Here is a 24,287-nt window from a genome sequence, read left to right as displayed (position 1 = left end):
CATAAGTTGATCAGGAATTCTGGCCAATCACATTCCTCCACCTCGCATATGCTTTTCCTTCTTTTCATATACATTAATATTTGAGGAGTAAGGCAATATTTAAATTATTGTTACATGCATATGAATTATTGGGAGGAGACGACGTGTAGACGTGGCACATTTGGCTCTATAATCTATTCGATTAAGCTATGGGTGCAGAGAAGTGAACGTATCGTCGACGTAGATGCGATTCCATTAAAGTTATGTTGTTAAAAAACAAAGTGGGCAGCCTAATTAATATTGTAGCACTCACATTCCACCACGTCTTTCTTCTACTTTCCCTACCGTCGACTGTCTATACGAGTATTTATTCAGGTATTAATTAAGATTTAAATAAATCGCAGCATCTCTCTTGAGCGTATATATATGAATATGATACAAATACAAGTGGAGACGCATTAGTCTTTGATGAAAGGTGGATTCTCCCCAATCACATTCCGCCACGTCTCATCTCTTTTCTTTTTGCCATGGATGTTGCTTTCTTCTTGTTTATTTCCATGCTGAACCACCAATATATATATGCATCCGGTGAGAGAATGTGTGATTTGCTCGGGCTTTCAGAATGTAAAAACTGAGCTGTGAATGTGTTTCTTGCCACTTATTATTCTGAGAGCTTGAGCTAGTATTCAGCCATTCACTCCTCGGAAGGAAGGGCGTTGAGATCGATCACCGGTATTTTCGTCTTGCTCCCACCAATCTGTTCTTAATCAGTGAGTTACTAACTAAACATCATTACTTCAGTTGTATTGTATATCCAAGTCTACAAATATACCTTCCCCTTCAACAACATCTTCTCTTCCTCTAACAGCTTTTCCTGTTCAAAATCAAGGTATAAATAAGGTGACTCCTTAACTTTTCCACTTTTGTAATACACAGCATCTCTTTAATTCCTCTCCTTATGTTTAAACCCGTTGTGAATATATATAACTCATTTGCATGGTTCATAGCTTAGCAGTCTTCACCAAAAATACAAGATGCAAATGTTTACCTTTCCCTCGAGGCTTGATATAGACTTCAGAAGCAATTGTGTCTGCATAAGCAACAAACTCGGCAATCAAATAAGAATCAATCTACCAACTATTAATGGAAGTTAAGCATAAGAAAATTGTAAAATTGATATATATGTACGTATAATAGGTCGCTCAACTCAATCTAGATTATGCTTTTGATAATAGGTGGTCACTGGTCAGTCAGGAGATATATATATACACATAAGCTCCTTCCTAGCGTACATATATATTTTTTATTAGAAGACCAAACAAGCTTTTCTCATCTTGTATTATAATTTTGCCTGAGCTCCTTCCTAGGTTTGAGAATCAACGGAATCATCTGCTTGGACTGCAAATGGGCATAACTTTTAACACAAAGGCATGCCGATACAACAAAACAGTTGGCTGGTAAGCAGCATAACTCATATCGCTTCATATTTAGTGCTCGTTTGGTTCAAGTAGAGAAATGGAAAGGGAATGGTAACAATAACCATTACTTTTATTGAGTGTTTGGTTTAACAATGAAAAGGAATCATTAGTAAGGGATTCCCTTTCTTTTGTTTCCCCTCTATTTTGAGGGGTAACAAATTGGGTGATTGGGTTACCTTCAAGTAAGGGTAATGATTATCTCATTACCCAAACCAAACAACAAGTAATGGATTCAATTACTTGATTCTCTTTCCAACCTCTAAAAACACCCAACCAAACGGGGGCTAAGAATAAAAGTTCAGTTACCTTAGTTGCTCTGGCCTGTATTAGTGCAGTCTCAAATTGTTTCTCAAGATGTATAAAGTCGGCGACACTGAGGTCGTCGGTGGATGGCTCCTCAAGCTCCCTGCAGAATTAAATAGAAAGAGCTGTTGTAGTCATGACTGCCAACTTAACAAAGTAAAGTGTAAGGGGAGGGAGAGGGAGGGATGAAGTGGCTGCCTTTCTACTACTTGTAGGAGCTCCTCACATGTCAGGAAACGCGAATATTTAGCCTGACATGGAAACACAAAACCAATGACCTTCATAATATACACATACAATTAATTTAGGACTATGATCCCTGTTTTCAGTTATAATTCAATCACTATCTAAAACCCATTTTCTTTATAATTATATGGATACTCAAATATTTGAAGTATCACAAATATTCCTACTAGGTGCTGTTCTAGAGACTAGTGCTAAATTATAGGAAAAATAGTTGAGAAGCAAAATTTGAAAAATAAACTCAAACCGAGTGTCTGCTAAATAAATCACACAATCTGGACTATAGATATGTCTAAAAATGTACAAGCTAGAAAAAACCACCCCTACATACAATCTTCATAAAAATAATGATTACAATCATAAATAATGTAATGCTTATGAACTTATAAAAAATATATCAAACAACTAAGCATAGGGTTAACAGTAGTTAATTATGACCCCAACTTTAACTTATTTCTTAAATATCCTGAACTTTGCAAATTTGTTTAATTTTGCCTCCCAACAAAAATATCAGTCGTCGGATATCAAACTAGGCTCATCCGTAAAACGTGTTAATCGTATCATATCTTTTTTTTTTCCTTGCATCTATGGGTGAGCTAGTCAGATATCCGACGGCCCAGGACAAAATTAAACATATTGCAAAGTTCAGGATATTAAAGGATAAATTAAAGTTGATGTCGTAAACAAAACAAACCTCAAAGTTGAGGTCATAACTACTATTAACCCTATGCTCTTTACATTTATACGTAGATTTTATGTACATTTACGCACAAATCTTTGAAAATGTAAATTCATTTATTATGTTATACACTTGGATACAACGTTTTACTGTAAACATATACAATTTTGTATGAAGAGAGTGTAGTAATTAGTATGGAACATGCATAAGCATAATCACACATTGGTGTTAAAGAAATCTATTGGCAAATGAAAGTATGGAATTTTTGTTCAACTAAGGCTAAAATATAGGCCAATTTCAAATTAACTTCCAATCAAATCACTACATGCATGCATGGTCCATGATATAACTATTGATTTTAAAATTTATTTATGTTAAATACTATAATCTATATTTTGCATCTACATCTTACATTGACACGCATGTAAACATCCATACATATATTATTATATTTGCTTTCAAATTTATATTTCTATCAAAACTGTCCCACAAATTATGGTAAGATGAATAAATACTTGAATATATACCTTCAGACATGTTTTGGCTTTTACTAAAAACAAACCTGCACAGAGGCCTTATTAACCCCACTTTAATTTCATAAACAGATCCGCTTACCTGTGTCTCACAACTTTGACTTGAGGGGCCTGCATCTGTCTCAGTCCGACTATGATATCGTTGCAGGATCTCACTCAAGCTGGATAGCAATTCTAGTTCAGTTAAGTCAGAATATCACTCACAAATAAAAGAAGACACGTACTAAAAGACACAAGTCCATGGGCCTAGCATGAATGATAAAAGATAACAACTGCAAATGGCTGAAAAAATAAAGCATAATCTCGAGGTAAATATCCAGACATTCTTGCCGACTCAAGCATAAGACTTTTCAAGTAGGAAATCTTTCATCATACAAAGTAATGAAGTTTTGTAAATCATACAATAAACATTTTAGATAGTTTGAAGTGAATGATAAATATAAAAAGGAAGATAATGCACGCACATGTGCTAGCTAGCTAGCACCAGTCTCTAGAGGATATTATACATCTTTAACACAAGCATATCAGCAGCAAAAATCTCATTATAATATTATATTAGCTTCAAATATTTTGAGGTATGAGTCAAGATATGGTGATAAAAATGCTAAAATAGATAATCACCAATTCCAATCTATGTAGCAAGAGACTCCACATTAGAATTTTTCATACATCACAGTCATGAGTAACGGATTGTAAGATGTAACCAAGTGGAGGGATAAAAAAACAAGAAAAGCTACCACAACTAGGGCATGTCTTGCCACTTGTTCTTATCTTCTGGCCTATAGTCGCTAAATGCGAACTTCTGTATAGATACATCATACATATATAGGTGCAACTATAGCATAGATGGGCCCTGCAAAAATCTTAAAATTAAATCATGCTAGAAATTTGATCACCATGTAAACTGGTTGACACCTCCATTGGAAGTGAACTATTCACTATTTTAGTTAACTTCCAGTGCAGAAATTCTCACCAAATTAATACATTGTTTAGCCTACCTATATAGCTCTAGGTATAGAAGATTAATCTACTAGCCAGTCTACTAACTGAGGAAAGGTCTTCAATCTAAACCTCCAAGAATAGGACAGGACCTGATTTGTACAATCTCCACAAATGTCGACATTTAACGCCCCTCCAGATGAATATTGACGTGCATTCCCCCTTCTGGTAAATACACAATACATCAGTTTTCTTTTCTTTTTCTATTGTTTTATTTTGCCCAAATCATCCTTGTAGAATAAGTATAACGGATTCTCAAATCATTTTAAAGCATCTGTTCAGCTTCAGCCTGTAAAATTATACATTTCAAAGATTCAAAAGGGGCATAAAGATATACTGTATCACATCAACCTAAGTAGATAAACTGTCTTTGCTGCTAGCTTGATGTCGCTAGCTTGTCGTGTTCAAGATAAAGAGAGAGGGAGGTTAAGGTTTGTAATCTCACTCTACAATTTCTATGAATATATCTCTTTTTTTGGACAAAATATCATATACTATGTTTTTTGTTCTCTACATTTCTCATCCAACTATATTAATGAATTTATCTTAAAAAGATCTTTCAAGTGGTTCAACTGGGGTCCCCTCCCGTAAAGAACATAGATGAAAGATGCTTTTGATTGTGATGCTTTATTAGTTAACAACTTGTGATCATTTGTGTATTCTATTATTATAACATTCTATAACCTTAAAGTTAAGAAGTTAGCAAGAGCTAATAAGATCTTTTCTCTATACACCCTCGGTTTTTATCCTAGGGAGATCTGATGACACCTTTCATAAACGTAAAAGGGATTCCTTTTAGTATAAAATTACCATCCTCACTCTAGTATATATTTCTAATGCATAATTCATTTATTTAGTTTTCCAAGTTGAAAATATACATCAATGTCGTTAAGTTTCCACCATGGTGGTGGCGGTTTTTGAGGATTCCGCCACTACCACGGCACCACCCCATGGCATGCAGTTTTTCTGTATGGCGGCTGTGATGGTGGATATGGCGGTGCCATTGAATTATATATATACAACTCACCCAAAAATGTCAAGGTTTAGACTTGAACCCTAACCGCGCGACTTCACTATCTCTCTCTCTAATTTCTCATCCAATCTTTCTTGCTTCTTCACCGAAACCGCTGCCGACTCTCTCTAATGCCACCAACACTGCATCCGTTCCTCCGCTGCCCTCACTGGGGGAAGGGGAAGCTGTCCCCAAGACCCATAATAGGGTTAGAGGAGGAGAAAGACATGATAGTGTTAAATGGAATCGCCAAGGTCTCCTTAGGAATAGGAGAGGACCAATCAAAGGTGTTGGTGAGTTGAAGTGTTCGGAAAGTTGGATGAGAAGGATAATGTGTTGGTGAGATTCATGAAGCAAGCAAAGGCGACAGCAGGAACACGATGACTTTTGGCGTTGGAACTACGTAACTTGGACCAAGCCACATACCCGAGTTGGTCACAAAAGATCAAAGGTGCCCGAGAAGGGGTACGTGAAAATTGAGAAGAATAGCTCAAGAAAGGCACAACTAAAAAGGGTGTTCGGCTGAGCTCATAAGCTGCTTAAAACAACTTATAAGCTATTTAAGAGTGCTTGGCAAAATCGCCCTTTTGATGGAAGGAGTATTGTTCATGGGATTAAGTTCACCGCTTTTTAAATTCTTCATGGATTTGGTGCACTTTTCCTTTGTGAGGGTTTGCCTTGGAGGGAGGGTTTTGTACTATAGTTTTTTGTTATAAACTACTTATCCCCCCAAAGAAATAAGCTCTAACTAGTTTATAAGCTCACCAAAGACTAATTTTCACAATTCCACCATATTTTATCATGATCTTATAAGAAACAACAAATTTACAACTATAACTTCACTATGGTTTGTTATTTTCAACACATAGCCTTTCAATTTCATTTCTCATAAATTTTCTCTCTCTAACTACTATTATCTCTTTCTAACTTATAAGCTTGAATATCCAATCACTTTGACAACTTATAAGCTCTTCATACATCTTATAACGGCATACATGTCTATGGTCTAACTAATTGCTATTTATTGTTGATGGCATTCAAAGTGTAAAAGATTCCAACTTAACCGCGAAGAACTTATGCTAGGGCGGAAAATAAGGCTTATGTGGAGCTACAAGTGTACTAGAGGAGGAGGAAACAGAATGAGGGTCCTATGCTTTCTCTACGTTTTCATTGTCATTCAATTGATAACTTGACTGTTAATCGTTCTTCATTTATCTTAATCTCTCTTCATTGTATCAAAAACATTGTTATAATTGCTTTTAAAGAATCAATTTTCGATTATGTTATATTTTTATTCATGCACAAATTACAATTGAACTGAGATAGTACATCCTAACCCCAATGACCTAAGCTTAAATACAAAATTTTGACCCAAGAACTCTATCCTACACCAAATTCTACTATTTACTTGCAATTTTGAGTTAAATCAAGCAAGTCGAGATGACAATTCTTTATATTGTGAAAATTGAATTTATCATACAAGCTAAACATGAGTTTACAAGCTCATGATATGATCCTAGTCTCCGAGCCGTATGACACACTATGATATGACATTATTATTGCTTATTTGTTATAATTGAAGTAAATGCATAACACCACGTTTCTTTTTCAACAATGAACCCATGCAATGAGTGGCGGGACGCATGATGATGGTCTAGTGTCTCCGAGGATTTTGAGTGTTTCCAAAGTGAAAGACTCAAATTGAGATTATGTAACTAGCTTCGGTTGTGCTTATTAGATTTGAGATTTTATTATGAATAACTCATCAACATTTGCCTCTCATATTTATATAAATTGGGGCGTCATACCATAACTCCTAAAAAGTCACTTCATGGTCTTTTCCATAGCAAACACAAGATCAATTTGTTCCCAAATGTCATTGTACCAAAGAAACGTCAATACTGAAAGGGTCCAAGTTAACATGAAGAGCTTAAACAATAAACATAGACTTCTTACACAAATGTCGCATCAGAAATGGTTAGGTTATTAAGTTGTACTTACTTATTAGTGTTAAATGAACTGTCATCAAGTATTAGAATAGGCGTTTTCAACTTATTAGTGTTAAAGATAGTGGACTTGCTCGTGGGAGCCAAAACATTTCCAAAAATTATTTTTAAATTATAGTATTCAAATTAAATCGGGGGATGAAGGCTAAATGGCTTCAAAAAAGGAGCAAACCTATGTCAAAGGCTTGGTTAGCCATTCATTCTAAAAACGAAAGTCCTATTCAAGATAATTGTTTATTACGATAATATTCTCATGTATTTGCTATGCCTCAATAGATCACAATGAGGCATTGTGATAGAAAAAGATAAAACCAATAATGCTACCCTAAAAACCTTACATCAATGGTTTGACATTATTGTATCACCTATTTTATAAGAAATTTTAGCATGACTACAACTAGTTCAACTAAATAGTTGAAGAACAAACTTATTTAAGGTTCCCTGGAAGTTTCAATAAAGATAAGGACATTTTATGCATTTGTTGCCATAAGAAAATTACTGGAGTTGATTGTGAAGCATCTAATGTCAAAAGTTGAAAGAGAAGGGGAGCATTGTACACATAACGTGTCACTCATTCAAGTTTTTTGACATATGCAGCCATATCTGGTTAAATAATAGTTTCTATAACTCCAAATTATAATGTATTGGAGACATGCTAATCGGCAAGTTCCCCCTTTGTATGAAGCAGAGGAGTAGAACTTCGAATAAAGTAGTAGTAATCATCATATTATGTTGCTAATTCCAGAACTTTTTAACGTTATGAAACCAATAAAGAGTTATATACTGAGGATCCTAATGTTTGGGAGATTTATGATATGTAAATGAGGTGAGTGAATATTATTGCTTGCTTGCCTAAAACCTATTCAAACTTTTAGAGATAGGCATCCATATCTGATTAGAAAATACATATACCTCTGAATTATAAAGATCTCAAATATACTAATCAAATTTTAATATGAGGCATGCTAATTGGGTATCATGTACAAGTTACACTTTTGTGGAAAATAACTAGAGTGGAACTTTGAATAGCGTTGCTATTATCAACATGTTGTATTGCTAGTTCCACAACTTGAAGGGTTTGAAACCATCAAATAGTTATATTCCAAGAGGATCCTAATGGTGATGAGGTGAGTATGTAGATTATTGCTCGCTTGATTATTTGTTGTTTAAGAGAAAGTTATGAAATCTGTAAAAAGATATTGTGTATGCCATCTCACAAAGCCCTATGTCAAATTTTTGGAATTAAATCTCTATTGTCATCCTAAATTTCTCATTCAGAAGCTAAAATTTTGTCTCTATTGTAGTTATGTTGTATCAATTTTTAGAAAAATGGCTCACTTATTTAATGCAAAAAAGCTATGGATTCTTTATATTTTATTATCAAGTCGAGCTTTATTTACCGGACACTTTGAGACAAGATAAATTAAGCCTAAACAAGCTTTCTAAAGTTAAATTTAAATTCAAATATGAATAACCTAGAAAAGATATATAATATTCTTACTTGAATTTATCATTTAATTAGAATCAAGAAACATACTAGAATTTATTATTATTACAAATTAAAATACAAGTAAACAAGCCATACCAAGTAAATAATTTTTTCCCATCTAATTAGAATAATGAACTTGCTCACGAGCTAGTTAATCAAGTGATATCAAGCTTGAGCTACTTATTTAGTTAATGAGTTTCACTAAATGAGCTTGACTTGAGAAAATATACATCATGCTTTTTTACTTGCGGTAAGGAGTTAAAGTACAATGAATCTATACAATATTTTAGAGTTTGGATGTTCAACACATATTTGACATAGACATTGTGTTGATCAATCATCTCCATGCATAATGTATAGTAGTCATGATGGAGTTAATATACAAGAGATCAACTATTTATCATAAAATTACATTAGTAAAGATACAATGTGCTATGACATTATAACAATTTTACAATAAAAGAACTATATGTTCATAATATTGTGACATAAAAAGTTACACTTTACAAAACCTACTATATTCGTCTATAATTTCAACTTATGTTTGAATAAATACAAAGGTTAATTGACAAATTATGCCAACCTTTCAACAGATTTGCAATTTTGACACAATCTTTGATATGTTTCATAAGGACCTAAAATTTTGTATTTATAGCAAAATTGGGAGCCACAATTTTGCCAACAATCAAAAAAATCATGTGAAACAAAAACAAAGTAATTCCGCGAATGTGTAACATAAGTTTTTGCCACTTCGACAAGCTGACATCCATAGTGATCACCATACAATGATCGATTGTTGCTTGGTAAGGTGGTGGCTTTGCCCTTTAGGTCGCTACCATTCATGGCCAAAACAGCCACGCTTTGCCCTTTAGGTCGCTACCATTCATGGCCAAAACAGCCACTTCCAGCTGATGTACATTAAAAAGTTTTGGCTAATTAAGCAATAGATTTACCATTAGGGATGTCAATAAGGCCTAACTCATTCTATTATTGGGCCATTTCCTCGGTTTCGGACCGGATGACATCCCTAGGGCCAACCTACATGAATTCTGAGTTGCGAATGTCGGGTAATTGCGGACAAATCTGACTGAATTATTTTCAAGCTAGAAAATTTTGGCCTTCAACCCTCCTCTTTTAGGACTATCTGGAAAAACCTATTGGTTTCAAATTGGATTGATATCCCCATTTACCGTCCCTTTCGACGTGGCGATCGCAAAGCCAAAGACCACTTGTAGATGTTAACAGGCGTTAAACGATGATTTTATGGATTCAAAGGAGTACAACTTTTAGGTGTAGAGAGAAAGAAACAAATATAAATTTTTAGTTTTATTTATTTTTGTGTTTATGAACAAAATGACATCATTTATCATGAGGTAGAAAAAACTTTCCACGTCATCAAAAAACGAAATTCTTGTGCCACATCAACCTTTTGTTTGTTGGGAAAATTAGGAGTAATGAATTTGCTACAAGTCGAAATCTTAAGTCCTTATTGAAAGGTCTCAAAGATCGCTTTTAAAATTGCAAAATTAGTAGAAAAGCCATGTGTTATTTGGCAATTAACTGTAAATAATGTGCCAATATGATGTAAACAAATATTTTATAATAAAATCATGACTTTTAGTTGAGAATAAAACTTGAAGCAAACAAAACTGCAGGTAATACATAGAAAGAAATACCAATATATTAAAATAAAATCATCATCTTAATTTGCGCGAAAGTAAAACTTGAATGAAAACAAACAAAAGATGCATGTAATAACAACCACAAAGAAAAGAATATGTAAATAGAAACTACATCATTGATAATAAAAATGCATGCTTTAACAATGTTTAACATAACACATATGTATATATGCATGTATTTATTAATACTAAGAGCTACTCATTGGCAAGAAAACTGAAAGTTGGAAGGTTGGTTGGTGGAAGCTTATAAGGGCTACATTTTGTGCGTTTTCTTGCACTACATTAGAATATATTGGCCTCCAGTCTAAGTAATTAAGCTTGTTATATTTTGATTGCGCATGGTCTTTGATTAACTTACAAGCAGCAAACAAGAGTTGAGATATGATATTATTGACATGCACATACATACAGGAGTGTAGAATGAAGACGAAAGAAAAACTGCAGCTGAAAACGTTGCTGTCTATATTATCACACGCAGCCTTCTCAAATGGAGTCGCGTTAATTTGTCTGCTGTATAACAAAAGTCCAACTACATGAAAGAACAAAAGTCCAACTACATGAAAGACTAATCAATTCGAAGTAGCACTTGCAAACAAAACAAAGTAGCTGGATTCAAATTCCAGTAAGCAGCAGTCAAATGCATGTTACGTCTCAATCGTTAAAGCCGGCATTAATCAATTAATACATTGATTAAAATAGTAAGGGTGCGTTCTCTTTGGTTGTAAATTTATCATGAGAAAAGGAGGGCTAAACAAAATTTCACCATTTAAATCCTTCATTTCTTTTCCCACATTTCCTACTTGACCCTTACTCAATCCTCATTTACACTACAAAAGAGGGATAATATTATCCCTCCAAAAATGGTGTGATAATATTATCTCTCATTTGTAGTGTAAATGAGTAGGGATTAAATAGAAAATGTGGAAAAAGAAAGAAAGAATTTAAAGGGTTAAATTTTGTTTATCCTTCCTTTTCCCATGATAAATTTACAATCAAAGAGATCGCACCCTAAGAGGAAATCAATGGGAATTCTCTAGTCGTGAAAAAATCTTAAAAAACTCAAATGCGGGACGGATCTAAAGGCCAGGCACTCTTGGTCGTCGCCCGGTCATTTTTTTTTATTACCTATATATATATATATGATTTAATTTTTTTTTTTTATCTATGTATGTTAATCTCGTCCGGTCCGGTCATGATTATGTAATTTCAAATAATTATTTCAAGATTCAATACGTTTTCTTTACTAAAATTTTATTAAAATCATCCGGTGAAATCTCGCGCGGTCATTATTAAATTCCTAGGTCCGTCCCTGATAGTGATGGATAAATTGGAGCAGAAGAATGAACGATACGACGTAGCACGAGGTTTAATTTTAGGGGAAGAAAGGGATGGAAATTGGAAGGCGACACATTTATGCTAAATTAAGCTCCGAGACTTCTATTTTTGGAAATCAACAACTTGGGCCACCCACTGACGTGATCACTCGAGAGAGAAATTAACCTAAGCTTAGATTGCAATGGGAATTTAATTAAAAAAAAATAACCTGTTGGTGCTGCAGTAGGGGTAGAGCTTGCCCCGGCAGGAATAGATTACGGCGCCGATATCCAGATCGCAGAGCACCGATAGCTCTTTAGCTTTCTTGAGCAATCCATTGCGGCGCTTGGAGAAGGTAACCTGGCGCGAGCTCTTATCTTCGATTCGCTTAATCTCGAGCTTCCTCCTCCCCATTGAACACAAAAATTAGGTCTGGAAATGAAGCGGCATTGAGAGATATTTGTGGAGGAAAGCGAATCTGGGAATGGGATAAAGTTATCTAATTAGCAAGGAAAGGAAGTGGAATCCAATTGGACTTGGAAGGAAGGAGGGGATGACTGACTATTCAGCATCCACGTCTAATTCAAGAGAAGAGAGGGCCCAAACACCTGTCGATTGCTTGTGGTCGCTCGCAGCGGCAGTTTTTGCCTTTGCCGCTCCCACTCCCTATCGCTATTCTCTTCTACTTTACGGTAAAAAAAAAAAACAAAAAAAATAATAGTAATAAGAGAAGAAGCTAGAGCATTCATGCAGCTACATATTCAACACGTGTGTATTCAGGTAGAGCGTATTTACCTACATACACCGCATTATCACAGGATAAAAACCATTGGCATCGCCGCCGACTCATAGTTTTATGGATTTGGATCAACTCACTACTCACTAGTACTCCCTCCGTCCCACGAATCTTGACACGTTTTCCTTTTTGGGCCGTCCCACGAATCTTGACACGTTTCCTTTTTGAGCAATAATTATTACCTTCTCTCTCCTACTTTTATCACCTTTATTATATTATCTCTCCTACTTTATCACTTTTATTACCTTCTCTCTCCTACTTTATCAATTTTATACTTTATTAATTACACACTTAAAACACTAATCTACAACTCCTTAATTCCCGTGCCGAACCCAAACGTGTCAAGACTCGCGGGACGGAGGGAGTAGTAAAAATGATAGCAAATCTCAAATAGTGTTAGTGTTAGGTTTGTGTCAGCAGCTAGCATTCAAGCTTCGATCATGCCATGAATGGGATGGGACGCATGAGAATTCATGTGGTCCATACACATTTAATTTAATTTAAAAAAATCAGGATGTTCATAAATTATGTTTATAGTGTATCATTTAGGTTTGGTCAATTTAATGATTTAATTGTTACAATTATAATCTTTGATAAGTCAGTTCAGTATTTAACTATTATCATAGTAATTTTGATTTGGGAAAATCTCCACAAAACGACAAAACCCAATTTATCCGAATATTTTCGTAGGTTGGTTCGGCGGCTTTTGGGCGGAGGGCGGATTTTGCACATTCGTCATTCTTATACAAGGATTATACAAAATATAGCATTAGAATCAAACTCAAAAAATAACTTTCAAATTCCTAAATTTGTTAGGGTCATGGATAATATAGTATATCTTTGGAAATTCTTGTTTTACTAATTATCCAATTTAGAAATATTTGATTGCATACTCAACCTAATACTCCCTCCGTCCCGCTAAAGTTGGCTACATTTGTTTCGGCACGGAGATTAAGAAATGGAGTGTTATGTTTTAATTGAGTGGGGCCCATCAAAATTATTGAGTTAATTAAAATAATTTCTTCCTTCTTTCACTTTCTTCTTCATCCACTGCCACCCACCTCCGGCGAAGTCGTCGGCATCAGTCACCCCCTCCTCCGGCGAAGTTGCCGGCATCAGCCACCCCCTCCTCCAGCGAAGTCGCCGCCACCCTCGTCTCCCTCTGTCCCCCTCGTTTTTTCTTCCTCTGTCCGCCACCTCCAGCGAAGTCGCCCTCTGTCCGCCCTCGTCTCCCTCTGTCCGCCACCTCCAGCGAAGTCGCCGCCAACAACCACCACCACCACCGCCAACCAGAACCCTTCAAAATCCACTCAAAAACCAGAAATCAAAAACCAAATCGGCGCAGGCGAGCCCTAGCCCTAGCCCCCAAATCGGCGAGCCCTAGCCCCCTAATCGGCGCACGACCTCACGCATTTGGGCGGCGAGCTTCGAACCCCCAAATCGCCCAAGGATGCGACGGTGAGAGGGAGGGAGAGAGAGATCACGAGATCTGTAACGAGAGAGAGAGGGAGAGAGACGGCGACGGCCGAATGGGCGAAAGGCGGCGGCGATGGGGGTGGCATCCCGCCGGAGAAGAAGAGAGAGGGCTAGGGCTCGCGACTCTGGAATTACAGAGACCAAGTGGAATTCGAAAGACGCCGGAGGTTGCAGGAGATGTGACAGGCGGTGGTCTCGACGCAGACCAGAGAGGCGGCGGCGGTCGCAGAGAGGCGGCGTGCCGCCGGAGAAGAAGAGAGAAGGCGGCCATGGGGGGTGTCTTTTGGGCGAATATAGAGATAGGGAGAGAGACACGATATTATAGAGAGAGAAGGAGATGAGATATTTAATTAAGTTAGAATCTTAATTAAATTTAGTTTAATGGTTGGTTTAATTAAATTAAATCTTACCCAAAAAGAAAAGTAGCCAACTTTAGTGGGACACCCAAAAAAGAAATGTGGCCAATTTTAATGGGACGGAGGGAGTACTTGTGTAGTGTTCCGACGAATTTAAAATTAAATGAGTGAATAAGATTGTTACCATTAGATGTGTTCTCTTTGGTTGTAAATTTAGCATGAGAAAATAAAAGATAAACAAAATTTCACCCTTTAAATTCTTCCTTTATTTTCCCATATGATATTTCCTATTTGACCCTTATTTGTTTCTCATTTACACTACAAATGAGAGATAATATTATCACACTATTTTTAAAGGATATTATCCCTTCTTTGTAGTGTAAATGAGGAATGAGTAAGGGTCAAATAAAAAATGTGAAAAAAAAATTGATTGATTTAAAGGGTGAAATTTTATTTTTCCTTCTTTTTCCCATGATAAATTTACAACCAAAGAGAACGCATCCTTATTGGTAAAAGACGATTTGCACGCCATTTCGATGCTCCAAATTCAAAGCAGACACTTAAATAAATAAAAAAGAGCATCTGGCCTATGTTATTGAATTGTTGCTTTCAAAATGGCAGGATGTCTTGATTAATTTATTTCCAAAATCTCTTGTCGCCTCCATTTTTTAAAATCACTCATAATCTTTTTCTACTAATTTCATAGCGATATTAGCAATCCATTTACATACTCAACCCTAGCTAAATCTACGCTTTATTGACAGTATAATCTTAATTGTGTGACCATCTGCTTTATCATGACTTATTATGTACTCTTTAATTTGTATGCCCAATATCATTATCATATGGTCATAAAAATGTAACCTTATCAATAATATACAGTGTTAAGTATATTCAAAGGTTACGATGCTAGCTAGCCTAATTTATTACGAGACTAATTAAATTGATAAAAATAAAAGAATATTAATTAATCGGCCATCTGATCATGCATGTGGTTCATTCTTGTATTGATGTGCATTCAATTTCTAGTAATTGCATTTCACCAACTCTAACGACAGAGTCAAAGTCATTAATCTTTCACAAATTTAGATAATTAAATTATAATTTTGGGTTGAACCAAAATGTTTGTTCATTTTTAAATTTGTTTCGTACATTTCATTTAACTCAAACGAATGAATCAAGCTGGCTATAGTTTGTTTGAGTTCAAAATTTTTGCAGGCTACTAACTTAGGGCGCTTTGTAAAATTAAGTCACATTTTTTCGGATTTGCAAATTTGGGTCATTTATTATTAATTTCGGCGTAAATAAGTCACATTTGGGTCCGGTTGGGCTATAATATGGCTCACTTATGCCGAAATTAATAATAAATTGCCCAAATTTGAAAGCCCGAAAAAATGTAGCCTAACTTTGCAAAGTGCCATAACTTAGTGGCCTACAAAAAATTTTGAACTCAATTAAATTGGTGGCTAACATTTGATTTTCACTATCCATTTCGCATATTTGAGAATGTATATAATGAGAATAAGTATAAATAAAAGATATTTGAAAAAAATTCAAATAGTGAAATTTTATATTGTCATGTAGAAGAGAAAATTAATATTTTCCTATTATATAGTATAAGATGTCTTTATATATATATATAAATAATTATCGTTATCTTGAGGAACATATATACTCCATCCGTCCCACGAATCTTGACACGTTTTCCTTTTTGGGCCGTTCCACGAATCTTACTCATTTACGCCAAAATTAATAATAAATTACCCAAATTTGCAAGCCCGAAAAAATGTGACCTAATTTTGCAAAGCTCCTTAAGTTAGTGGCCTACAAAATTTTTGAACTATAGTTTGTTCAGATGTTACGTCTCTCTCATATATATATATCAAAATTATATGTCAATAACCACATTTCTAGCTGCTGCTGCAGGTGGTCTTGATCGATTTTCCATTTTTTCTTTTTAAAATAAAAAATAAATAATAACATCCAGCTAGGCACTACCTACTAGGGTTGTCGATCAGTTCGGGTTCGGTTATCCATACCCAAATTTTGGGTTACCCGAATTCGAAATTGTCATATTTCACTAACCGTTTTAGGTGTTCGGTTACCCGATTCGGTTATTTGGGTATCCGAAATACCCATTTAAAAAATTAAAATTCAAATAATTTGCTAGACAGAGGATTTGAACATTAGTCTCCAGAAAATAAACAAAGCAACTTGTCCACTAGACTAAAGCTTATTCTTATACTTTAAATATATCATAATTTTATTTTAGCTAATAATTGATTTTTTTAAATAAATAAATTAATAATTAAAAAATATAATATATATATATATATATATTAAATCATTTATTAAATAATTTTTGGTTATTTCGGTTATTGGGTTAACCGATACCCGGAATTTTTCTAAAAATGATACCCGAAAACGAACCACAATAACCAAAAAATTCGATTATTGGATAACCAAACCCGAAAATTTCGATTCAGTTAACGAATTATCCGAAACCCAATAACCAATTAGACAGTATATCAAATGATCTCAACTTTTTATTGATTACATATAACTTTTATTTATTTATTGCCCATACTTTGGTACGTAAAAAGAAGATCCCTAAATTCTATCCGCATATATCACATTATATATTTCTGCATGCATGCATGCATGCATTTTGCTGATGAGTCATATTGTGCGTCAAACCGTGACAGTGGTAATAACTAATTAATAATAACAGGTAGGCAGAAAAATAAATTAATCTTCAGATTTATGATTAATTAGTATAGTGTTTTTTACAATCCTGCATGCAGGTTGTTTCTGATAATGATGCTCTCTTATCTCCAACACGCCTCACTCCTTATATAGATTATAGAACGTACGTATTTCTTATTCCAGTCTAGCTTAATTATGTACCAAGGAACGAAATATTATTTTTGTTCTACTTACTAATAATTTTCGAGGAATTATTAGTATGGTAAATTGGAATGATAATGGAGTCACATTGCCATTTGCCACACTAGTTATTCAAGCAAAACAGAGAGGTTATATATATATGGTCAAGTTAAACAGAGAATTATTATATATTTCATTTTGAACAAATTTATATATTTTATGAACAGATCATTATAACTAACGAACAGACGTATTTAATAAAAAAAAGAGAAAAATTCGCCACCAGCAGGATTCGAACCTGGGGCAAATTGATGTTCATGCGGTACATTGATTTGTTCATCAAATTTATACATATGTTCGTTTTTGTTTCGCGAATTTTCTATTCTTTAAATATTTAGCATTCTCTGTTTAACCTTTATATACATATATATATATATATATACATATATATATATATATATGAAATAAAAAATTAAAAGGCGAATGTGGAAAATCTGCCCTCCAATCCGCCCCCCTACAAGCTGTCGTGTACTCGTGTTCATGAAATTTAACATCCCAAGTTTATCATAATTATAATTATAATTAAATATCAAATTTAATTTATTAAAGATAAAGTATATATGTAATATAATTAAAAGGGATATTTGCCGTAAAATACACGAACTTTCAATAAATTCTGGTTTTTCCCTCAACCTTTAAAATTTGAAAAATAATACACCACCTTTCAATTTTTTCTGATTTTTCCCACGCATCTAAAATACCCAAAATCGAAGCTGAGGTGGCCGCCTGAATTTCCAACGTGGCACAATCGTCGGCTATCTAAAACGACGTCGTTCTCAATTGTATGAGACGACGCCGTTTTGTGAGAGTTTTAAAACAAAAATTAGGGATCTTGAAATCTGCATTCTCTTCCTCTATCCGGCAGCAAATCTGCTCAAAGAAAAATTGGGGTTCTTCAAAACATTGACAAATATGCTCATCCAACAGCAAACCAAGCAATGAAAATCAGCAATTCGAACAATGAATCTTCTCATCCTCACAACATTTGCACATCTTCAGCAATTTAGGTGAAGAAATCGAGAAGCCATGTCTATGGGAAACAACTAGTCATCACGCTCACCCTCAAATTCTCAAATGGCGCCCGAAATTCCGCTACGAATTTACAAGCATGAGATACCTGTGGTCATCCAGACTTCACATACCAGTAAGAACCCAAAGCGAAGATATGCTTATTGTCGACGCATAGTGGTATATTTTGATTCTATTTTTTTTTTTTGTTCTTCCTATATATATTTTGATTCCTGATTTTCGATTTCATGTAGTGGGAAGATTGTGGCTTTTGGGAGTGGATTGACCCAGAATTGACAACGCACTACAAAGCTTGTTTTCTGACAATGAAATCAGAGAGAGATAAAGCCTTGGAGCAACTGCACAATCGAAGCTTGATGGATGATGTGAATTACGATAGAGTTGGAGATTCAGATTCACTAGAGGAATTCGACGAACTCGTACATATGCTGTAGAAAAAACATTGACTAAATAAATGGAGATGAGCCTCAAAAGGATGAAGTTGAGGATCAAAATGATGAATTTTGCATTTGGTTTTATTGTAGTGATGTTACTTGTTGTGAAGTATGTTTGAGTATTTTTGTTTGAGCAGCTCGATACTTTTGTGATTGAAGACTTTTGCTTGAGCTTGATTATATGATGTAAAATAAGATAGTAGAGTTGTTTGATTAAGTTTCAGATCAGAATTTGTAGTTAATTGTGAGGCTTTCTTTTTCTTTTCTTTTTTGAGAGAAATTCGTGAGGGATCAACTAATTTAAGACTTAAGTTAATGTGCCACCTCAACTAATAAAACATAAATTTTATTTAGTTTATTTTCTATGTTGGCGTTAGTATGTGTCACGACCGGACTTAATTAAGGATAATTAAGCCGGGAAACCATGACTAAGGGAGGAAGATTAGAAGCGGGGATAGAAAGGGTAAATATATAATGAAGGATCGAACTTAATCTTTGACAGCGAAGGGGACATTTATAATATAACTTATGTTTAGCCACAAAGATTCAATTAACTAGTAAGTTCGGATGAAATGCGATCTTTCCTTGTTTGATTATTCCCCTTTCTACCCCGCTTCTAATCTCCCTCCATTAGTCACGTTTTCCCCGGCTTAATTATCCTTAATTAGGGCCGGTCGTGACAGTATGCCACCTCAGCTTTAATTTCACCGGAAAGAGTCGCTGTGGGAAAAATCAGAAAAAATTGAAAGGTGATGTATTTTTTTTCAAAGTTTAAAGGTTGGGAGAAAAATCAAAATTTATTGAAAGTTCGTGTATTTTATGGTAAATATCCCTAATTAAAAATATCAATACGCAGGAAATTGTAAGACGGTGAAAATCGAACGCTAAATTCCTCGAGTAATTTACACCACCGTTCCAATACATTCGTAAAATCATTAATGTGGATAGTAAAAAAAAAAACTAGCTATAGACATAAAATATTTATTTTATTGATAATCTCAAACAACTTGTTTTTTTTTTTTTTTAATTAAATCTACCCTCCCATTCCATTCCATCCATGGGAATTGGCAATTTGGCATGCACTTGAATGCTAGTTATGGGCACAAACCTAACACTGTCATTACTGAGCTAATCCAAATCCAGCAAACGCACATTTTATATATTTGGAAACTACAGAGAGGCGCCGATGGCAGCGACACTAAGCAATACGCCAAGTGTTTGGGCCCTCCCTTCCCTTCCATTACGTGGATGCTCAATACTCAGTCATCCTCTCCTTCCTTCCAATTTCCAATTTCCAAACAAGATTAATATTCCCTTCTGCGTTTCGTTTCTACCCATCCCGCATCTAACTTTATCCCAGATTCGCTTTCCTCCTCTCATTTCCAGACCTAATTTTCCATTTTGGGAGATAATCAATGGGGAGGAGGAAGCTCGAGATTAAGCGAATCGAAGATAAGAGCTCGCGCCAGGTTACCTTCTCCAAGCGCCGCAATGGATTGCTCAAGAAAGCTAAAGAGCTATCGGTGCTCTGCGATCTGGATATCGGCGCCATAATCTATTCCTGCCGAGGCAAGCTCTACCACTACTGCAGCACCAACAGGTTAATTTTTTTTTTTATATATAATTAAATTCCCATTGCAATGTAAGCTGAGGTTGGCCCAAGTTGCTGATTTCCCAAAATAGAAGTCTCGGAGCTTAATTTAGCATAAAGGTGTCGCCTTCTAATTTCCATCCCTTTCTTCCCCTGAAAACCTTGTGCTACGTCGTATCGCTCAACTTTATCCATCTACCACCGGCTACTTCGGTATTTGAGATTTTTAATCTTTTTGGGAGTTAATTTCCTTTCCTCTTTTATATGCTGGCTTTAATTTACTTCTCCTTCAGAGAATTGATAGCTTTAACGATCGAAACGTGACATGATCTTTCATGGAATTGGACTTCTGTTATACACAGACAAATTAACACGACTCCATTTGAGAAGGCTGCTTGAGATAATTCAATTCGAGTATGTTATAATATAGACAGGAACGTTTTCAGCTGCAGCTTTTCTTTGCTCTTCCTTCTCCACTCCTGTATGTATGTGCATGCAATAATATCTCAACTCTTGTCTACTGCTTGCAAGTTAATTAAAAAACCATGCATCAATCAAAATATATGTACTAGCTTGATTACTTAGATTGCAGGCCTATATACTAATGTAATGAGTTTTTTGCTGCTGAGATGCTTTTGTTAGAGATGTATAAAATTTTGTTGGAATGAATAGTGCTAGCTAGCACATGTGCCTGCATTGTCTTCCTTTTTATATCTATCATTCACTTGAAACAAAATTTTATTACTTTTGAGTGATGAAAGATTCCTTCATTATTTTCCTGCTTTTGGTGTTTTCTTCTGTTTGTGACTGATGTTCTGACTTAGCTGAAGTTGAATTGCTATCCAGCTTGAGTGAGATCCTGCAACGATATCATAGTCGTGCTGAGACAGAGGCAGGCCCCTCCACTCAAGTTTGTGAGAAACAGGTAAGCAGATATGTTATGTGGGTTTGTCTTTAGTAGAAGCCAAAACATAATTTACGGGACAATATATATACCGTGCGAAATGAGATTAACGAATAAATTAATAAAATTCATGAATAAATCAATGTTATACATAAATAACCGTATTCGTTAATGTGGTGAAATCCGCGGATGTGGTAAATGAGTTTTAGATAGTGATTGAATTATAAATGAAAACAGGGGTCATAGTCTTAAATTAATTGTATGAATATATGCTGGATGTTGTGAAGGTTATTAATGGTTTTGTGTTTCCATGTCAGGCTAAATATTCGCGTTTCATGACATGTGAGGAGCTCCTACAAGTAGTGGAAAGGCAGCCACTTCATCCTTCCCTCTCCCTCTCCTTATACTTTCTTTACTTTGTTAAGTTGGCATTCATGACTACAACAGCTCTTCTACTTAATTATTTGCAGGGAGTTTGAGGAGCCATCCGCTGACGACCTCAGCGTCGCCGACTTTATGCATCTTGAGAAACAATTTGAGACTGCACTAATACAGGCCAGAGCAACTAAGGTAATTGGACTTTCATTCTTAATCTCAACTATAATATAAGCCATACATAATGAAGCGATATATTGAGTTATGCCGCTTACCAGCAAACTGTTTTTTGTTAAAAGCTATGACCAATTACAGTCCAAGCAGATAAGTCCATTGATTCTCAAACCTAGGAAGGAGCTCAGGCAAAAATTATAATACAAGATGAGAAAAGTTTGTTTTGTCTTCTTATAAAAAATATTAAAAAAAATTATAAATGCTAGGAAGGAGCTTATATATACTGTTTCTGCCTCCTACCATCTTAGGATTTATATTTATGATTGCCAAGTTTGTTGCTTATGCAGACACATTTGCTTCTGAAGACTATATCAAGCCTTGAGGAAAAGGTAATGATTTGCAGCATGTATTTTAAACTGGATTACTAGTTACAGAAATGAAAATGTTTAGAGGCACCTCATTTAGGTCTTAATTTTAAACAGGAAAAGCTGTTGGAGGAAGAGAAGATACTGCTGCAGGAGAAGGTATACATATATATGTATGTATATATATAAAGATTAGATACATAATACAAGTGAAGTGATGTATTGGGAACTACTAAGGATGTAACTCACCTATTAACAACAGATCAACGGGAGCAAGGGCAAGAGCAAGACGAAGATACCGACGATCGATCTCAACGCGCTTCCTTTCGAGGAGAGAATGAGTGATTAGCTCAAGCTCTCAGAATGTAACAATGTCGTCGACAAATAAGAGTGTCATCATCGCCACCATACAGTAACAATAAACACATTCATAGCTTTGTTTTTATTACATTCTGAAAGCCCGAGCAAATCATACAATTTCCTCTTTCTTCTCCAGTTCGATAAGCATGAGTGAAACCAGCCATGTATATATAGTGGATAGAAACAAGGAAAAGCAATTTTAAGTTTTTAACATCCGTGGTAAAATGTAAAAAAGTAAAAACACTACGTCCAATTGTATTTGTATTTCTAGTTGCGAGGTGCGATGAGGATTGGCCAAATTATGCGGTGGGATATTTAAGTTGAGAAAGATACTCCACTTGTGATTAATTCTACTTAAATCTACGTTATTTAGTCTAGATACTAAGTAAATTACTTTATTAGATATTTTAAAATTTGGATGCACATCATAAAAATCATGAATACTGGATTGGATTGGTTGCAGGGAAAGAACAAAAAAAAAGAATAAATGTACGTGGTGGAATATGAGTGCTACAATATTAATGACGTAGCTTTAATTAATAATAGCATCTACGTCGACTACACGTTCACTTTCTCAACGCACATAGCTTCATCGGCAAGCTACGCAACACCAAATGTGCTACGTCCACACATCATCCAATCCTCTTTGTTCATTATTATTATTATTTTCTAAAAATCCATAAAAAATACTTCATTCGTCTCATAAAACCATGAACATTTATAAGTGACACGAATTTTAAGAAATATTAGGTAAAAGTGTATTGTAAGTGAAAAATAGAGATAAAAAATAAATAAATTGTGATGGATAGTCAAAATAAAAATGTTCATATTTTTGTGAGACAGAGAGAATATATAAAGAAGTGAGTATCACAGTTATTCAAAATCCAAACATTAAGGAGTTCACAATCCAAAAACCAAAATAACAGCACCTTGTATGCGTGTGTTGGCCTAAGGTAGAAGGTTAATGTCCAAGACCTGAAGTCCTGAATTAGAGTTTTTCGTCGCGCAATTTTTAATTTCTTTTTATTTGCTTATATAATTTATCAATAATAATAATAATAATAATAATAATAGCACCTCCACAAGCTAGACGAATTTAGAAGGCAAATTGGGTCGAAAATCAATCATGAACGAAATAGTAAAATTTAATGGAGAACATCGCTTTGATCAATATTCAAATGCAAATAATAATTCCATCCACGGTTTCTACAGCATCTGACCCCCATTGAAGATTCTCTCGTTTTTGGCTTTTCACACCTTCGAAGAGACTGCTAAATGATGTTGAAGACGAAGAGAGTTGGGAAAAACAACAAATTGGGTCAGGTTTCTGCTTCTACAAGTTGCACACTAAATTGGGGTTAGAAATCAAATTGGCCAGCACAAGTCAAGCCCAATCATAGTATTGGATATTTGGGGTTGTGCCCATATTGAGAGGCGCGCTTTGATAATTTTCAAAAAATTAAAATTGTAGGACTATATTTTCTTCCACATTAATTAATCAATTATCGCTTGTTTTTTCTTGAAGAAAATCAATTATCGCTTGTTAAATTTGTTTATATGCAAAGCGTTGTGTGAGTGTTACTGTGAGCAGCATAATGGGCCTAACTATCGACAGCCCATTTTCCGACTTCGACTATAATTGGGCTGAGATAGTAAACACCATTTGCCCATTGCCTTGACGTGCTCATCACCTTACATTATATTGCTTTATTTATTTACACGGAGTACTCCCTCCGTCTCATTTCAAATGATCCAATTCAAATT

The 24,287-nt window shown here is 35.0% G+C and overlaps 2 protein-coding genes and 3 long non-coding RNA genes across 13 annotated transcripts; 3 read left to right on the top strand and 2 right to left on the bottom strand.

The window, feature by feature from the left end:
- Window positions 1–209: 209 nt before the first annotated feature.
- On the bottom strand, window positions 210–12,491 carry LOC131025436 (agamous-like MADS-box protein AGL27). Of its 5 annotated transcripts, XM_057955209.1 has the most exons (8): window positions 12,326–12,491; window positions 11,947–12,195; window positions 3,298–3,376; window positions 1,959–2,011; window positions 1,764–1,863; window positions 1,028–1,069; window positions 812–853; window positions 210–736 (listed from the first exon to the last, which is right to left on the bottom strand). In XM_057955209.1, the coding sequence occupies exons 2-8, from the start codon at window positions 12,129–12,131 to the stop codon at window positions 674–676; spliced, it is 564 nt and encodes a 187-aa protein (XP_057811192.1). In that variant the 5' UTR covers window positions 12,132–12,195; window positions 12,326–12,491; the 3' UTR covers window positions 210–673. The 5 variants fall into 5 exon arrangements, with proteins under 5 accessions (XP_057811192.1, XP_057811193.1, XP_057811194.1 ...); XM_057955210.1 differs by having other exon boundaries at window positions 11,947–12,411; XM_057955211.1 differs by lacking the exons at window positions 210–736; window positions 812–853; window positions 1,028–1,069; ... (1 more) ...; window positions 1,959–2,011; window positions 3,298–3,376 and adding an exon at window positions 10,498–10,913 and having other exon boundaries at window positions 12,326–12,440.
- On the top strand, window positions 570–6,512 carry LOC131025437 (uncharacterized). Of its 4 annotated transcripts, XR_009102175.1 has the most exons (4): window positions 735–879; window positions 1,347–1,436; window positions 3,288–3,523; window positions 6,270–6,512. It is a non-coding gene; the product is annotated as an uncharacterized LOC131025437 (long non-coding RNA). The 4 variants fall into 4 exon arrangements; XR_009102178.1 differs by lacking the exons at window positions 3,288–3,523; window positions 6,270–6,512 and adding an exon at window positions 1,793–2,164 and having other exon boundaries at window positions 570–879; XR_009102177.1 differs by lacking the exon at window positions 3,288–3,523.
- A 5,388-nt stretch (window positions 12,492–17,879) lies between the features above and the next one.
- LOC131025435 (uncharacterized) lies at window positions 17,880–18,967 on the top strand. Its single transcript, XR_009102174.1, has 2 exons — window positions 17,880–18,435; window positions 18,554–18,967. It is a non-coding gene; the product is annotated as an uncharacterized LOC131025435 (long non-coding RNA).
- Window positions 18,968–19,623: 656 nt separating this feature from the next.
- LOC131025433 (agamous-like MADS-box protein AGL27) lies at window positions 19,624–22,900 on the top strand. 2 transcript variants are annotated; one of them, XM_057955208.1, is made up of 7 exons: window positions 19,624–20,354; window positions 21,192–21,270; window positions 21,567–21,619; window positions 21,720–21,819; window positions 22,146–22,187; window positions 22,281–22,322; window positions 22,426–22,900. In XM_057955208.1, exons 1-7 carry the CDS (start codon window positions 20,170–20,172, stop codon window positions 22,510–22,512), a joined length of 588 nt encoding a protein of 195 aa, XP_057811191.1. In that variant the 5' UTR covers window positions 19,624–20,169; the 3' UTR covers window positions 22,513–22,900. The 2 variants fall into 2 exon arrangements, with proteins under 2 accessions (XP_057811191.1, XP_057811189.1); XM_057955206.1 differs by having other exon boundaries at window positions 22,423–22,658.
- Window positions 21,351–22,670, bottom strand: LOC131025434 (uncharacterized). The gene is made up of 2 exons (XR_009102173.1): window positions 22,413–22,670; window positions 21,351–21,970 (listed from the first exon to the last, which is right to left on the bottom strand). It is a non-coding gene; the product is annotated as an uncharacterized LOC131025434 (long non-coding RNA).
- Window positions 22,901–24,287: the final 1,387 nt, after the last annotated feature.

Source organism: Salvia miltiorrhiza, chromosome 5 (assembly GCF_028751815.1).
Source record: "Salvia miltiorrhiza cultivar Shanhuang (shh) chromosome 5, IMPLAD_Smil_shh, whole genome shotgun sequence".
In the NCBI taxonomy this organism is placed as follows: domain Eukaryota; kingdom Viridiplantae; phylum Streptophyta; class Magnoliopsida; order Lamiales; family Lamiaceae; genus Salvia; species Salvia miltiorrhiza.
The sequence above is the reverse complement of the archived record's forward strand: the minus strand, read 5'-3'. Positions and strand labels throughout refer to the sequence as shown.